This window comes from Heptranchias perlo, chromosome 44 (genome assembly GCF_035084215.1).
Source record: "Heptranchias perlo isolate sHepPer1 chromosome 44, sHepPer1.hap1, whole genome shotgun sequence".
NCBI lineage: Eukaryota > Metazoa > Chordata > Chondrichthyes > Hexanchiformes > Hexanchidae > Heptranchias > Heptranchias perlo.
Genome location: NC_090368.1, coordinates 3,790,733 through 3,808,789, shown reverse-complemented (window position 1 = coordinate 3,808,789; position 18,057 = coordinate 3,790,733). Strand labels below are relative to the sequence as shown.

Below are 18,057 nucleotides of genomic sequence, written 5' to 3'. Positions count from 1 at the left end.
TGGGTCTGTAAATCAGGAAGTGGTGGCTAGGTGGGATCAAGGTTGGGCTTTAAAGGAATACAGAAGGAAGTAAGGAGTTACAGTTTGAGCTCTTGGGAATGAATAAAATGATGCAATGAGCCTTTTAGCCAACAGTTCTAAGAATAAGCATTGGCAAAGTTGTTCCTTAAACCAATTATTTCTTTTTTGGCCGCACTAGGTTACGGAAAAACTTGAAATCTCTTATTGTTGTCCATCCAACGTGGTTCATTAAGGTGATATTAGCTATTACTCGGCCTTTTATAAGGTAAGACCTTTCTCCCCCTTTCTCTCTCAATTTTCCTCCTACCTGTCCCACTACCTTTATCAATGTGTGGGAACTCATTGCCATTCTGATGGGGTAACGGCAGAATGTTCTGTGAGATGGGATTGGGTTTTTTTTGTGCCAACGAGTTGCATAAGAACATAAAATCCAGAGTGAGAGAAGGCCATTTGTCCCATCAAGACCTTTCCATACAGAATCTGTATGATTATTTTATCATTCGCTCCCATGTCACTCGTTGATCCCCTATCTAAGTTTCTTTCTCTACCACCCCTTAGGGATGATAACGGATTCCCCCCCCGCCCCCCATGATCCTCAATCCCGCTTCTCAACATAGGAATTGCTAGACGAAGAAAGACCAAAGTCCACCTAGTTCGCCTTCTACCATCCTGGTAGTCGCACGATACACTGATAATGGAGTTGTTGACTAATCACAGCAATCAATCTCTTATCAATTGGTCTACAACAGACCCAGACATGATGCAAGGAAAGTCCCCAGTGGAGAGCTTTGGGAATCATAGGTCCAAAGTCACCTGTTCTTCCCAAGCCACATGTCATGTCTCAAATTATTCATAAACTGTATCCCAAAATGTTATTTTCTGAAAGAAATCAATCTGATTTGCATTTGAATGAATCAATACTAACTGCTTCCGCCGTCCCCCTGTCATGGCGATCCAGCTGCATTTAAAGGTGTTGTGATCCTGAATCTGCTACTTTCTCTGAGGCAGTTCCACAAGATTTCTATCCTGGGGCCAGGGAGCGGAGAAGTTTTTTTCTAATGTCTATTTGGACAATGAGCATCAGACTAGAAGACACTAGTGCAAAATTCACACGCATTGAGAACGATTAAATAGCTTGTTTGCTTCAACCTCATCTGTGCCTTGCATTATTTTAAAGGCGTGTATTGTGAATCCCCATGCGGACGTGTTCTTGGGTTCGATGGCCCGTCATGTGTGCAATGCAAAGGGTTAAGAGGCTGGTTGGCACCTGCTCTTTACAAGCAGCTGGTTATAGAAAAGCAGTGGAGAAGGGCCGGGTGCAGATCACCCATCTGTCCCCTCAGACCAGGATTGTATTTAACACAGGGAAATCATAGACGAGGACAGAGAGAGAAACATATAAAACCAATCTGTATAACACGGTGACTGATGATGGGTGACTTTCCTCCCCCACGCACAATCTCGGGTCTTGTGTGTGAAACAGTTTTTGTTAATTTTTGTTCCTTTTTTTATTTATTCGTTCATGGGATGTGGGCGTCGCTGGCGAGGCCGGCATTTATTGCCCATCCCTAATTGCCCTTGAGAAGATGGTGGTGAGCCGCCTTCTTGAACCGCTGCAGTCCGTGTGGTGAAGGTTCTCCCGCAGTGCTGTTAGGTAGGGAGTTCCAGGATTTTGACCCAGCGACGATGAAGGAACGGCGATATATTTTCAAGTCGGGATGGTGTGTGACTTGGAGGGGAACGTGCAGATGGTGTTGTTCCCATGTACCTGCTGCCCTTGTCCTTCTAGGTGGTAGAGGTCGTGGGTTTGAGAGGTGCTGTCGAAGAAGCCTTGGCGAGTTGCTGCAGTGCATCCTGTGGATGGTACACACTGCAGCCACTGTGCGCCGGTGGTGAAGGGAGTGAATGTTTAGGGTGGTGGATGGGGTGCCAATCAAGTGGGGCACTTTGTCCTGGATGGTGTCGAGCTTCTTGAGTGTTGTTGGAGCTGCACTCATCCAGGCAAGTGGAGAGTATTCCATCACACTCCTGACTTGTGCCTTGTAGATGGTGGAAAGGCTTTGGTGAGTCACTCGCCGCAGAATACCCAGCCTCTGACCTGCTCTTGTAGCCATGCGTCTTATGTTATTTTCCTTAAACTTCCTCACAGTGATTTTGCAATAAACTGGGGTCTTTACCTGACGTTAGATGTCTATTAGAGTTTTTGGACTTTAGAAATTTCAATTTTGAATTTTGTGCACTTGACAGTGTAACCTATATTGGCTGCGAATTTCCTAGAACTCTGCTGCCCGTATCCTAACTCGCACCGAGTTCCGTTCTCCCATCTTCCCTGTGCTCGCTGACCTACATTGGTTCCCAGTCCGGCAACGCCTCGATTTTAAAATTCTCATCCTTGTTTCCAAATCCCTCCATGACCTCGCCCGCCCCCCCCATCTCTCTGTAACCTCCTCCAGCTCTACAACCCTCCCAGATCTCTGCCTTTCTCCAATTCTGGCCTCTTGCACATCCCCGATTTTCGTTGCTCCACCATTGCCGGCCGTGCCTTCGGCTGTCTAGGCCCTAAGCTCTGGAATTCCCTCCCCAAAGCTCTCCATGTCTCAACCTCTCCTCCTTTTAAGATGCTCCTTAAAACCTACCTGTTTGACCAAGCTTTTGGTCACCAGTCCTAATATCTCCTTATGTGGCTCGGTGTCAAATTTTGTTTGATTAACGCTCCTGTGAAGCGCCTTGAGACGTTTTACTACGTTAAAGATGCAATATAAATGCAAGTTATTGTGTAAATCAAGAGCATATTCCTCAATAAACTTGTAGTAATTTCATCCCAGCTTTTTGCCTACCCCACCCATCCGAAGGTGTCGGCTTTGTGGCAGCCTTCCAGTACCTTGCCCGAATGGCCATTCTTCAAGTCCGAGCCTGTGCAGCAAGTACTGGCAAGCTACTTACCATGTGAGGCATCACAGATGAGCCCCTTCTCGTTCTTGCCTGATATCCACACGGTGCACTTTAAAACAGGGAGAGGTCACCAGATTGCAATTGTAATCTCTGACCTGGTTTTTTTTCTTTTCCCTCTCCCCAACCCCTGCCTGGCCAGGGGCACGGAGGCTAATTTTAGCACCCTCCTGCCGGCCCTGCCTGAGACAACAAATCAGGATTGACCACACCTTGTTCTGCATGGCTCAATCCCAAACTTGGCAGTGTCCTCACTACCTGAGCCATCTTTGTGGCGGGGGAGGGAGAAGAGGGGGCTGCTGTTGCAGTCTTAAATTCTGCAATGCGGACATGTTCGCAAAGAAGCAGCTGTGCTGAATCTGGTATAAAACAGAGACGAAAAATGAGCACACGAAAATGACGGGCAGGAAACGACCACCTGGTCCATCAAGGTTGCTCCACACAGTTGCGATACCCGAACCATCATTGATTAGATATCCCCCTTCTCACCAGATGCCATGTAATTTCCTGGGAGAAGCAAAAATGTCAGATAAATGCCAGTTAGTGGGGAGAAAATTCTCTCCGACCCGCATAAGCAATCGAAACTAGTCCAGGGAATCTCATTGACCATGCTTATATTACTTTGTATTTCACCTACCTTTTATAAGACGTAATTTGATTTTTAAAAATGTTAAGTATATCTATAATATATTAAATGTATTGTGTGTAACACTCAATCCCTGTGTCACGCTTACTTCACGTCACAGTTTTACATACCATATAATTTACTATGAGCAATGCCATAGTGGATCTTTTTGTACACTAACTTGAGCGCATAATCTAGGCCGGCACTTCTGGGGAGTGCTGCACTGTCGGAGGTGCCGTCCTTTGGATGAGATGATAAACCGAGGCCCCGTCTGCCCTCTCGGGTGGATGTAAAAAATCCCACGGCAGTATTCGAAGAAGAGCAAAGGGGTTAGTTAGCCCGTTGTCCTGGTCGACATTTATCCCTCAACCAACACCTAAAAAAAAAACAGATTACCTGGTCATTATCACTTTGCTGTTTGTGGGAGCTTGCAGTGCGCAAACAGTGACTACATTTCAAAAGTACTTAATTGGCTGTAAAGTGCTTTGGGAAGTCCTGTGGTGCTTTTTTTTTTCTTTTTCTCTCTTTTTCTCTGTTCTTTCACTAGCAGCGCAGAAAGCAGGAAGTGATTTCTATAGTCTTAAATCGTGAGAGGCCTCCCAGATTTCTGTTATTCACGTGACTGATGCTGGCTGCTAACATGCTGCTCTTTCTTTCCCTGTGCAGTACGAAATTCAGTAGAAAAGTCCGGTTTGTAAGTAGTCTTCGGGAACTTTCACAGTTAATTCCCATGCAACATGTACATATTCCAGAATGCATTAAAGAGTAAGTATAGCTGAAATTGCAATTCTATTTAATTTGTGTAATGATATTCCTTATTCGATTTAATTTTTACTCTTAAAGCATCCTCTGCGCTAAGTATCGTGCATCATCCGTGGGCAAGGAGCTAATAAGAGGGTTAATATGGCCTCTGCTCAGCATTTCTCTCTGGCTGCAGAAACAAAACCAGACATTTTCAAATAGTGAATCTGTTGTTTAAATGCCAATTTGTGGGAGGACAGTGTATGTGTGTGAATGCATAACTACTAGATTGCTACGAGCTCCTTTCGCCCATGCAAAGGTCTGTTCCACACAGAAAGCCACCCAAGATTTCAGGGTTGGACTGAACTCCCGGTTTGATCCCCAGTTTCTGCTGATCTTGGCTGATTTGGCCTTGGCACCCGCTCACTAGAAAACTTAAATATCAGTCAGAGTTCTCGCTCCTGATTACTTTCCATTAATCCTCGCGTGTGAACAGGATCAGCCTCAAATGTGGTGTCACCACAGTCGAATAGCCTGGCACCCTCTGTCTAGACTCTCTCATGAACAGGGGCCACCTGGATGAGGTACTAGACATTGGCTAGTAGAACTGTACTCCTGCATGAGTTTTAAAAAAATATTTATTCATGGGATGTGGGCAACACTAGAAATGCAATATTTATTGCTCATCTCTCAGTGCACTGAGGTCATTGAGTCAACTACGTAATTGGAACTGCAGTCATGTGTAAGGTCCCCTTCCATGAAGGTCATTCGTGAACCAGTTGGGTTTTTTTTATTGCACACATTACCAGATTTTTTTTTAAAAAATCAATTTCACAATTCGTCACGGTTGGATTTTCACACTTGACCTCTGGGTTGCTAGTCCAGTACCATAACCACTAGGCTACCACACCTAGTGCCTTCCATGGAGGAGGGGAAAAAATTGACCAAGTGTGAACTCCTCTAAAGTTGGTAAACACTGTTCTGTGACAGTAAGCCGTACAGAAAGGGGGGGGTGGTTGGAAATGATGGCTCTCACTCTTGATTGTGATCAATGTCCTTGCAAGGTGTGAGGACAGCATTAGGTTTAGCTGTGATTCCCTCCATGGTTAAATAGCCTGCCACCTCTTGTTGCGGCTCACATGTTTAATGGAGACTTGGGTGACATACCAGTGAGTTGGTTGTGATCGTACTCTAACATGCCTTCAAGAGAGAAGGGAGCAAATTGGACACAAATATAGATTAGGAAAACTAATGTAGGAATGGCCGAAGTGTGGATGTCTCAACTTAAATCAGGATCTTGCATGCAGGAGGGCAAGCCAGTCATCTGCGCAAAATGGCTGCGTGGTTATCAAGAAGAAAATGTTTTTCCATTTATGTTCTCCGAAGTAGATGCATGTGCATTGGAGAGGGTGAAGGTCAGAGCAATAAGACTGATCACGAGTGTAAAGGGCTACGAGGAAAGATTTAGAGAAAATTAAGTTCTTCAAGGGAGGAGAGGGGGAAACCTCAAGGTATAGATAAGCTGGACTCAATAATAAATAAATCATAAAGGGGGACAATAGGACAAGGATTTCAATTGGTGTACAGTAGATTCAAAGCAAATCTTAGATCAAAAACTTTACTCAATTGGTGATAAATGTTTGGAATAATCTTTTATCAGATAAATTGGTGCGGTTGGAGACATTAAGGGAATTCAGCATGTCATTGGATGTCTCGAGTGAGTCCGAGCACTAGAGTGCCAAACTACAAGAGCCTAATGGCCTTGAGTTTTTCTTCTTCTTACTTACAACCTCTCTTTTTCCTCAACAGGTTGGACGAACAGTTAAATGGAAATTCAGAAAACTTCTAGAAGTCTGATTATTTTTTTTTTGTGTGTGTGTCGAATTCTACTGGATTGCTTTCTATCTAATGAGGAAAAGACATTTTCTGAATGACAAATACAAGTAAACAGTGGTGCACATAATGTTTTTAAAAAAAAAAGATTTTCAAGACCAGTGTTGCAGAATCTGTACTACTTTAGGTTAAAGTAAATTTCCTTCCACCACGCTCTAAACAGCATACTGTAAAAAAAAATGAGCGAAGCCTTGATTTATTTAATGACTAAAACATGCAGACCAGGGGTTATAGGTTCAATTCCCAATGCGTGCTGAGTTAGCTGATCTCAGCCAAGGCAATAGAGTTGGCCTCAGCACCCCTATGCTAGGAAAGGGATAAGATGGCCTGGGTTCCTACTCCTGATTATCCTCCAGTGATTCTTGCTGGAAAGTGCTTATTTGTGGACAGTGGGTGAGAACAGGATTGAACTCTTGAGGGCACCCATGGTTCGAACAGCTTAACACTCATTGTGTAAAGGCAGACCTAAAGAGCGGCAACTTGGGTGAAGGGGGTTGGCAGTGCCAATGGGAGTGTATATAGCTGGGAATCAATACCTCCATTGGAGAAAATTGTCAAAATTCTTCAATTTTATCGCCAAACTTTGCCCTCTTTCTGTATTAGCTTTTCCATTGGATAATATGAATTGAACAGGCAATGTAAGCACTGGGTCTGACAACACATGCCGTTGTCAATGAACATTATCGATTGCCAAGGGGTAAATTTACAAATGATGGCAGGAAGTTCTTCATAAAGTGATCAATTGATGGGATGTGTTTCTGGGTAAGGTAGTGGGGATGCTGTGATGGGAGATTATGGTGGCTGATTCTTTACTGTATTAACTCGCATGGGTTGAATGGCCTTCCTCTGTCTCATAATCTTGTGAATAGTTCATTGACTGGAGGGCTAGGAGAAACAATATAATTCTGACTCAAATCCGATGGTTATATATTCAAGAAATGTGTTCTGTTAACACTGTCCACCTAAAACGCTTTGCTGTTTTGGTAACGTGTTGGAGGAGGGAGAGGGTTTATCTTAACTCCTCTCCCAAGCCAAGCTATTAGTTTCACACGTTTCTTTTTTTAAAAAAAAGTTGAATCGATATCCAGTATATATGCTTTACATTTATTGCCAAAAATTTAAGTTTCTCCCTTCCTTTTAGGGCTTTGAACCACTAACTATTATAATTTTAACGGAAACTCCATTTTTGAGAATCTAAGAGGCAAGTGTTGGGTGGCCAGATAGTCTTGTGGTAACAACGCTAACCCTAACCCTAATCCAACCTACCTGGGTCAGATGTTTTGAGTCCAAGCTACCTGTTAGCTTATGGCGGAGGGATGCGTTTTGCCAGTAAGAGGAAGGTTATCGGCCTCGACGTAGAGGCAGGGAGAGAAAACTTGACATTGTCTGTTGTCTCACCCCAAACGTGTTCAATCGCATTGCCTGATCATGACGGGAGCAATAAACAACAACTGCAGAGAATTCTGAGCCCTGGATAATTTCCCCCACCCCCATACTGAAAGAGTTCATATTAAGATAATAAGCCTCAGGAAAAAGGAGAAAGCCATTTATATATTTTTTTTTAATATACATGTATATATATTTGGAAAGTCTAGGGGGGAGTGCTTTTTGTTTCCACTCCCCCATTGTCCATTTTTAACAAAAAAAAACAAAACGTTTGTTTAAAAAAAGCTTGACTTTTTTTTGAAAACGTCAAATTTCTCACCTGAATAAAGAATTCTCGAACATATGAAAAATGATGGACAGGAAAAGGCCTACTAGTCCATCCAGCCTGTCCCACACAGTTGTGATTCCCATACACTCCCCAGCCTACCCAGAGTCATTTAATGTCCTGGGAGAGGGAAAAAAGACAGATAGAAGCCCAGGCCAATTAGGGGGAGGAAAACACAGGAAAGTTCCCCACCCTTAGGCAAGCAAGAACTAGTCCAGGAGAGATCACTCTGGTCTTGAGCTGTCTCTTCTTGTCTCCAGATTCACTGGAGCCCCTGGAATCCAGTGATTACAGTGGCTGGGTGGGGGGGGCAGGGGGGGGGGGGAAGAGGGTCGTGACTTCAGAACCTGCCCAGAGCTGCCAAAACCCAGGAAAAAAAGGTAGACGAGGCAAGCATGAACAAAAAAGTTTCTCTTTTTTTAAAGCAGACAATAGGAGAGTACTTTGAACAAGAAATTCTCTTCCCTCCTTTCCATACTTTAAGTACTCATTTGTGGGGAGATGCATGCATTTCCTGGGTTACTGTCTGTACAATTTTTTCATTGCTACCAGCAAGTATATTTAAAGAAATTAAGTTGTGTTTTTTTTTAAAAAAGCATTATTTTGTTACTGAAAGCATTTTTCACTTTAATAATGCACTGAGTCAGAAAGAGCTGCATGTCAATAAAAAAAACTGCTCTAATACTGTCTTAGTGATAGAAATTCTCAATATATCAACTGAATTAAGGATTCTTGATAAAGGTGGAGTAATAAACATCACAATTGTTAATCCTGCAGTGTGAATGTTATCACAGTGTTCTTGCTAGTCTTATTTAGCATGTTGGTACCAATGCATTATAAGATAAATTGTACTTAAGTCATTATGCTTTAATGTTGTGTGATACACTTCTTGTGTGTGCTCTGAATTCATTAACAGTGATAGATCTGCAGTCACCAGTATTACACCCAAGCATTTACAGTTGAAAGTGCGCTCTCTGCAAACAACTGGACACTCTGGTTGCGTACTGTTGGGTTCGGCCTGAGTGAGCAGCTGGGAATTGGGTGGAATCCATGCCTGATGCACAGAAGTTTCTGGCAGAGGCAGAAATAGGGTGGTTTTGGTTTTGGCAGTGTTGAAAATTGCCAAATTGTTGGAACAAACTACCATTGTAGTGCATGGCAGTTTGCATTTATTTTGTGATGTGGGGGTTGAGCTAATTTGGGATTGGCAGGTCATTGCTTTAATGTGATAGATCCTTTCCCCTGCACCTCTGGCCATTTTTAAGAGTCCTGCTATCACTGCACCTATTTAGTGTATTGATGCCAAATGGCATTAGTGCCAGTCAATTTCTTGGAACTCATCACCTAAAATTGCTCTTCCACTATCACTACAACCACTTCACCCTAGTGGTGTGCAGCTCAAAATGGCCTCTCCTGATACAACTCAAATTTGGAAGACAAAATCCAGAATTGTACTTCTGGGTTTTCACCCTTCAAGTGGTCCTCATACAAATATTTCTCACAGGCTACCATTACTGTGTGAGCACACTTTGCTTTAGAAACCCAACAGTTAACTCCAACTCTTTTCTAAATCCTCTTGGTGATCAGAAAACCCCTGAGACTTAACAGTGTGCTGTTATGCATAAGAGATACAAGAGGTTGGGATGCTAGACAAATGCATTTTGACATAACTGCTTTAGTTTGCAAACAACTTGTGAAGAACGTTGGTATTCCAATGTGCTTTGGTAGGATGCTTTTTCTTGCATACAATTGTCCTCATAGTTTGCATTACCAATCTCAACCAATGCCACTTGGGGTAAACAGAGGTTTTGTGTCTTCCCCTTCACAGTGGGAGGCTTTCTTTAGACACCGGCTAATGGCTAGTCACAGATTGGGACTGTTCCCTGTTCTATCCTTTTGGTCAAGCAGTATAAGGGACATTAATACATCCCAATGGAACAATTATGGATGCCAGATAGACCCTTGCACATTCTCTCGTACTTGTGAACTGCCATGAACTGGGCACACCTCTCTTAGCTGTTCCATTTTCTCCTAGGCATGGGAGATCTGTACTACACTTGGCACTATACCCCACAGAATTTCTTCATATTGGATAAGTATTAAAAATAATAAAGCATGTAAATATAGTACAAACTATATGATATATCAGTTGGCAACATCATTTTGCAATGTTGTTGGTTTTTCTTGGAGCTTAATGTAGCTCTATTAAGTACAAAATTACACTGAAATACTGTTCCTGTAAAGGTGATATTTCAGAATTTTATAACTGTCCTCTGCCTCTCCCAACTCTTCATCTTCACTGCCACCGTGTGACAGCATATTGTAATCAGAAAAATCTTTCTACAACCTTTCTTGCTCTCTTTTGTCAGAGGGATCTTTATTGAGGTACATAAGATACTTAAAAGAGAGAAAGTAAACTCAAATCAATACTTTCAAGGAAAGATGCAACAGATTCAGACTTTTGAAGGGCAAAGTCTGAAAGTATTTCAACATTTACAACAGGTTGTGGGAAAAAGGAATTGAGACCAGAACTTCATTTAAGAAACCGTCATTTAAAAAAAAATGAGAGGGCTGCTACTTCTGAAAGGATGAGCTCTTTGAATTTTTAATATCTCACAGCACAGGAGGCGGCCATTCGGCCCATCGTGCCTGTGCTGGCTCTTTCAAAGAGCTATCCAATTAGTCCCACTGCTCCCTGCTCTTTTCCCATAGCCCTGCAAATTTTTCCTTTTTAAGTATATATCCACTTACCTTTTGAAAGTTATTATTGAATCTGTTCCCACCACCTTTTCAGGCAGCGCATTCCAGATCATAACAACTCGCTGCGTTTAAAAAAAAAGTCTCCTCATCTCCCCCTGGCTTTTTTTGGCCAATTATCTTAAATCTGTGTCCTCTGGTTACCGACCCTCCAGCCAACAGAAACAGTTTCTCCTTATTTACTTGCTCAAAACCCCTCATAATTCTGAACCTTATTAAATCTTCCCCTTAACCTTCTCTGCTCTAAGGAGAACAATCATCACCACCATTTTTCTTCCCTTCTCTGCTTGGAGATGATGACATTTGGTGGGGTAGGGTTCCATTATTATGGTGGTCGAAGTCCTTCATAAAGAGTGAAGGAAATGGATTTTGTTTTAAATTATATTTTTTTAAAAAACATCTTTTACCTTGGTAACTTGGCAGCCATGTTTTCTTCCACCTGAGTTCCAAGATGAAATACAATTCTTGTAACATGTACATTTAACACATGTCATTTATAATATAAAGATTTCTAGTTAGTCATTACTGTATTTATGTTGGGTCTATTGACAATAAATTATTATAAACTACAAATTCATTAAAGCAGCTTTAACACGCACAGTAACTACTACAAACCGACAAGGGTGGGGGAGAAGGAAGAACAAACGTCCACTTTTAATATCGAAATAAATAAACATCAAAATCTGTGAAAGTCTGTGGTTACAAAATAATTAAATACGTATTAGCCTTTTCCGTTTTAAAGTTAGATTATTTAATTATAAAGGTTTGAATGGTGCTCCACTCCCCCCCCCCATCCCCCCGCCATGGTGAGAATGGGATAACCCAAATTGACGGACTAAACTCCCCTTCTCTCCGCGCGCCCCCCCACCCCGCTTTGTTTTGGAGGGAACTCCTGCGATTGGTTAGAACGACGCACGTGATGTCGTCACAGAGGGGGCCTTGGATACGCGCATGCGCTTCCCGAATATTTGAACGCGTTGGGGCCGCGCGTGCTTCTAACGGCTTTTTCTTTCCACAGCTAATGGCAGCCATGATGGCTGGTGGAACCGAAGAGTCCTCGGTCTTATTTTCTCGGGAGAGCAGCGGCAGCAATGCACGTTTTGACTTTTCTCTTTCTGCTTACCCAATTCGCCATTCTTGGGCGGTTACCAGCCATTGCTGAAGAAACCGTTTTAACGTTGGTTGAAGCAAGTGAGGTACCAGCAGCAGTGGCGCAGACATCAAGCAGAGCACCAAATGTCACCGTGGGGGTTGGTAAATTGGAAAGCAGTGTGCCCGAGCTTCTCATCACTCCTTGTGCTCCAACCACTACCACCAAATCTACCACCCAGACTACCACCCAGTCTACCACCAAATCTACCAACCCGTTTACCACCCATTCTACCACGGTGCCTACAACCAGCAGCAGTAAGGCTCATACCACTGACCACATTATCCTCACTAGCAGAACGCAAATCATGAGTGCCAGCTCTGACCATCTCGGCAAGGAAACCGCTGGCCCCGTTTCTGTTGGCAGTGGGGCCGAAATCGTGATCATCAACTCCAACGGCACAGCAAACGAAAGCTCTACCCCCATTGTCCTCAAAGCTGGGGATGAAATAATACTTTCCAGTTCTGAAACTGCTGGAAACAATAGCGCTCACTCTACTATCCTTGGTGGCGGGGCTGAAATCATAATTACCAATTCTGACAATGCCGAAAATGCTACCTTTACCCCCATTATCCTCAACCCTGGAGATGAAATCATAGTTGCCAGTTCTAATGGTACTAAGACTGAAACCTCCACTTCCATTGTCCTTGGTAATGGGACTGAAATCCAAATTGCCAATTCTGAAACCAGTCACTCCCCTATTATCTTAAATAATGGGACAGAAGTCGCAACTGGACATTATTCTGACAACGATGAGTTAGATACCTCGATTGTCATGATTGAGAATGAAACCATTACTGAAACCACTACAGTTTCTAACACAGAAGAAGTTCCCATTTCTATTGGTCCCATGACTGTTGTGATCTCACTGGATAGCTCTTCCTACACATGGGCAAGATGGAGCGCATGGTATTGTAACTGTCTCAACAGCAGTATGTCGCGTGTAAGGGGCATCATGGACAAGAATACAGGCATAACCCTCCACTATGATGACTACCAACCCAACCATTTCCAAAGGGAACCGTGCAGTTATAAGGTCTGTGAATGCAGCAGACAGGAGAAGCAGTGTAATTTGAAGAATATTACATGCGTAGAGTCCGACCCTTACACCTGTGTATTGAACGATATCACCTATCAAGAGATTATAGATTCCAAGCATTATTGGAAAAAGTTGCAAAAGGGGGTCCAGGCTCTTTATCAAAAAATTAAAACTTTTTTAAGGCAAAATACAAATGAGGAGACTTAGCTAGGTAAGATGCTCACAGAGTAAAAGTATTATTAGTTGTGCATTTACCTTAAGGTAAAATTAATGTAATGATGAGAGGGCTAGAGTAATGCGCTTAATATATATAAAATAATTTTATAACCATTCTGCTGTCTCCAAAAAACTTGGTGGATACATGGTTTGGCACTGAGCCCTACAGAAAAGGAAGATCCCACGTTTAGAATCATAGAAGTTTACAACATGGAAACAGGCCCTTCGGCCCAACATGTCCATGTCGCCCAGTTTATACCACTAAGCTAGTCCCAATTGCCTGCACTTGGCCCATATCCCTCTATACCCATCTTACCCATGTAACTGTCCAAATGCTTTTTAAATTGTACCCGCCTCTACTACTGCCTCTGGCAGCTCGTTCCAGACACTCACCACCCTTTGAGTGAAAAAATTGCCCCTCTGGACCCTTTTGTATCTCTCCCCTCTCACCTTAAATCTATGCCCCCTCGTTATAGACTCCCCTACCTTCGGGAAAAGATTTTGACTATCTACCTTATCTATGCCCCTCATTATTTTATAGACTTCTATAAGATCACCCCTTAACCTCCTACTCTCCAGATCCCTACTAAAACCATAGAAAAGATACAGCACAGAAGGGGGCCATTTGGGCCATCGTGTCCGCGCCGGCTCGAAGAACAACCAGGTGCCCATTCTAATCCCACCTTCCAGCACCCGGTCCGTAGCCCTGCAGCTTACAGCACTTTAGGTGCAGGTCCAGGTACTTTTTAAAAGAGTTGAGGGTCCCTGCCTCTATCACCAATTCGGTCAGCGAATTCCATACACCCACCACCCTCTGGGTAAAAAAGTTTTTCCTCATGTCCCCTCTAATCCTTCCGCCAATCAGCTTAAATCTATGTCCTCTAGTTCTTGAACTCTCCGCTAGGGAAAACAGGTACTTCCTGTCTACTCTATCAGGGCCCCTCATAATTTTGTACACCTCAATCAAGTCACCCCTCAGCATCCTCTGTTCCAAGGAAAACAACCCCAGGTACAACTGGCCTTGGTGTCACCAAGAATAGGGAGGTGAAAAGAAAATGAGCCAGGATTCTCGCTGCTGGTCAAACTCCAGTGATCCCAGTTGTCAAGTGGATGAGGACATCTGGCTTGGCTGTGATGCCTCCACAATTGTACGCCTTGCCAATACTTGCTGTCTTGACGCCATGATGAATTGTGGGCATGGTACCAGTACTTTTGGTGCTTGCGGAACTGTAATCCAGCAAGAGTCTCCACCTTCAGGAGAGGAGAAAAAGGGAAGAAAGCTGGGGGAGAATTGTTTTCTTCATTTCTGTGATTCTAAAACCAACATAACCCACAGCAGAATCATTATTATATGCTAACCCATTTAAGTGTATATTGCATCATCCAATCAAGTGATTTCCATTCCCACATCCTTAATACTGCTTCAAGTCAACCTCATCTTCATTTGTTTTCCCTCTCCATTATCAGTCGCACCTATTTGCAACCAAAGTTTTTCTATCAGTTCTATATCTGATTTGGTCCATTAATCTGAGTTTTCAGAATTAAACATTTCATCTAAATTTAAAAACAAATGTAATCATGTCTTATGCTAATGCTGACTGGCTTTAAATTCTACAGAAGGGTTCGAGGTTAGCTTAGTACCATTTGTTAGCCCTTCAGCGAATTCACTACATTCCTTTGCAGTTTGGACTAAATCCCGTTGCTAATGGTACGCAGGCAAACCTGCTTTTGGATCTCTGGGATTTCTCGGCTAAAGATAGCTGATCTCATTTTCCAATGGAAAACTGCTCTGTGGGGACAGGTCAAGGATGTCTCCTTACCTAAACATCACTGAATGCAACATTGCTTTGACCGAGAGCCCAATCAGATTTGCTCTTGTGCCCACAATTCAGACACTAATTTCTAGCACTGCAACAAGGAAGATTTACTTCACATCAGGGTCATGCCTGCCGCTTGCTTCACACAAACCGGCAAGCCTGTTTGCCACCACTGGGTGAGAATGTATGTGAATACAGTAGGGGAGTCCAAAACTATGGGCCATAAATATAAGATAGTCACTAATAAATCCAATAAGGAATTCTGGAGAAACTTCTTTGCTCAGAGCATGGTGAGAATGTGAAACTCACTTCCACATGGAGTAGTTGAGGTGAATGACATAGATGCATGTAAGGGGAAGCTAGATAAGTAAATGAGGGAGAAAGGAATAGAAGGATATGCTGATAGGGTTAGACGAAGAGGGGTGGGAGGAGGCTCGTATGGAGCATTAAACACCAGCCTAGACCATTTGGGCCGAATGGCCTGTTTCTGTGCTATAGATTCTATGTAAGATGTAATTATAGCAAAGCCATGAAGTTTACAATCTTGCTCCAAATCTTCTCCCTTTATCTCAAAAACTATGAAGTTAAAGCGATTAGCCCCCTATTGCCAGAACAAATAAGAAGACCCTGTTCTGTGCTGTTTTGGAAGTCCTCTGGGGACTTAGTATAAAGTGGTCAGGAGCTGGATATTATATTAGGCTACAGACTTTTTTTTCAAAAAATATACTTTATTCATAAAATTTGCAACAATACATGCAATACAGTTGTCATATCTCATTCCAAACATACACAATACAGATTATACAATTTGCAGGTTACATCAAGCACAGTTCAATGAACACATTGGACATAATTACAGATCATGACACTCGAGGGTGCCTCATTGCATCACAATCAATACAGGTCATTCATTACAGATTCCTTTCAGGTACATTGCATTTCATTACATCAATTTGAATTTTACATTCTGCCCGAGGGGTTTTTCCCTGATTTCAGCCCCTCGGTATAGAGTGGCGGGAAGGCTCGAAACGGTTGCCTATCCCCACAGAGCCTTTGCGGCAGCCGCACCCATCCTCAGTCCATCTCTGAGCACGTAGTCCTGGACCTAGGAATGTGCCAGTCTGCAACACTCGGTCGAGGACAGCTCCTTGCACTGGAAGACCAGTAAGTTTCAGGCAGACCAAAGGGCGTCTTTCACTGAGTTGATGGTCTTCCAGCAGCAGTTGATGTCCGTCTCAGTGTGCGTCCCCAGGAACAGCCCGTAGAGCACAGAATCCTGTGTTACGGAACTGCTCGGGACGAACCTGGATAGATACCACTGCATCTCTCTCCAAACCTTCTTTGCAAAGGCATATTCGAGACGGAGATGGCTGACGGTCTCGTCTCCACTGCAGCCTCCTCGGGGTCAGCGCGCGGTGGCGCTGAGACTCCGGGAGTGCATGAAGGATCTGATGGGAAGGGCCCTTCTCACCACCAGCCAAGCTAGGTCTTGGTGCTTGTTTGAAAGCTCTGGCGATGAGGTGTTCTGCCAAATGACATCGACAGTCTGCTCAGGGAGCCAACCGACAGGATCCACCATCTCCTTTTCCCGCAGGGTCTCGAGGACATTACAGATTGCTACACCTTTTGCCCTTTGTTCTCCAGTAGGTAGGGAGTGGGAGGTAACTCATCTCACAAGGCTGAGTAGGATTGCCAACCCTGCAGGATTGACCTGGAGTCTCTAGCAATTGAAGATTAATCTCCAGGACACTCCTGTGAGCAATCCTGGAGAAAAATCATGGGGGTAGTAAATAAATTGTGTGTTTTTTTCATTTTCTTTGAACACTTTCATTTATGTTAGAAAAATATTGTAGATTGGTGGGGGGGGAGGGAAGGCTGTTTGACAGTCAAGAATCATCCAATCAGGTAACAAAGAGTATGTTCACTTTCCTGGCATGGAAGGTGGGGGGGGGGTTGCGAGGATGGACATATCGGGCGACCAATGGTGGGAAGGTGGGGCGGTATGGTTGCAGGTCATGTGATGAAATCTCCAAGCATACTTCCAACCAACGTTGGTAACCCTAGCTGAGATGCAGCTGTGAGAAGCTCCAATTGCCACGTATAAAAAGTTAAAACTAATGTCAGAGTAAACTTGTGTGCAGAAGTAATCTTACAGTATGGAGAAATGTCAGAATTTTCAGTATAAAGCCCCATCAAGGGCCTCTACTGACACCCTGGCTTAGATCAGCTAATTCAGCACAGACCTGGAGTTGAATTTGGGACCTTGCTGATCTGTGCGTTTTAGTTTTATACTGCCTTTAACAGCCACATCAGGGGAACTCAAATGATCTCGTATTAGAGAAACCCAAACACACCCCTTCTACCCTAATCGGTACCATCAAAAATAGATTAACAAGTTACTCACTTTTATAAGACCTTGCAAATTGGCTGCTGTGTTCATTTGTATCACGACAATGGCTACACTTCAGTAAGCATTTCATTTTAGGTGAAGTGCTTTTGACGGTTCTGAAAGACATGATGTTATATAAGTAAGAATTCTTTACTATAATTATTGAAATTACCATTACAAGAATTAGATAAAGGAGAGCCAGAATGTGGCGACCTAAATAATGTCCTGAAATTAGTATTGGAAAAAAAGTAAAGTTAGTGACAAAGTGCAGACCTGTAATCTGCAGAATGTGATATTTAATTAGATGTAATATGATATTTAATTAGATACTTTAATTTTTGGGAATCCAGCTAATATTTCACCCTTGGGGCTTTTAACTAAAGAGTAGTTTTGTTGCTGTGATCAGTCAAACTATTCCTGTTGAAAGTGCAGGAGGATTGTGTTGCCCTTCAACAACAACAAATGAGAGGTGATCTTATTGAAACATACAAGATCCTGAGGGGACTAGAAGGGATAGAAGCTGAGAGGATGTTTCCCCTCAAGGGAGAACTAGGGGCCACAGATTAAAAATAAGGGGTCTCCCATTTAAGACGGAGATGAGGACAAATTTTTTGTCTCAAAGGTTCGTGAGTCTGTGGAACTTCCTTCCCCACAGAGCAGTGGAGGCAGGTCATTGAATATTTTTAAGGCTGAGTTAGCTAGATTCCTGATTAACAAGGGAGTCAAAGGTTATAGCAGGTATACGGGAA

At 43.1% G+C, this 18,057-nt stretch overlaps 1 protein-coding gene across 4 annotated transcripts in view; it reads left to right on the top strand.

The window, feature by feature from the left end:
• The window catches only part of bnipl (BCL2 interacting protein like), a 45,004-nt gene extending 36,295 nt beyond the window's left edge, over nucleotides 1–8,709 (top strand). For all 4 annotated transcript variants that reach the window (XM_067975925.1, XM_067975926.1, XM_067975927.1 and 1 more), the window contains exons 8-10: nucleotides 200–286; nucleotides 4,262–4,360; nucleotides 6,146–8,709. In XM_067975925.1, coding sequence (XP_067832026.1) covers nucleotides 200–286; nucleotides 4,262–4,360; nucleotides 6,146–6,185 — 226 coding nt within the window. In that variant the 3' untranslated portion in view covers nucleotides 6,186–8,709. The remainder of the gene's footprint in view (nucleotides 1–199; nucleotides 287–4,261; nucleotides 4,361–6,145) is intronic.
• The last annotated feature ends 9,348 nt before the right edge of the window (nucleotides 8,710–18,057 follow it).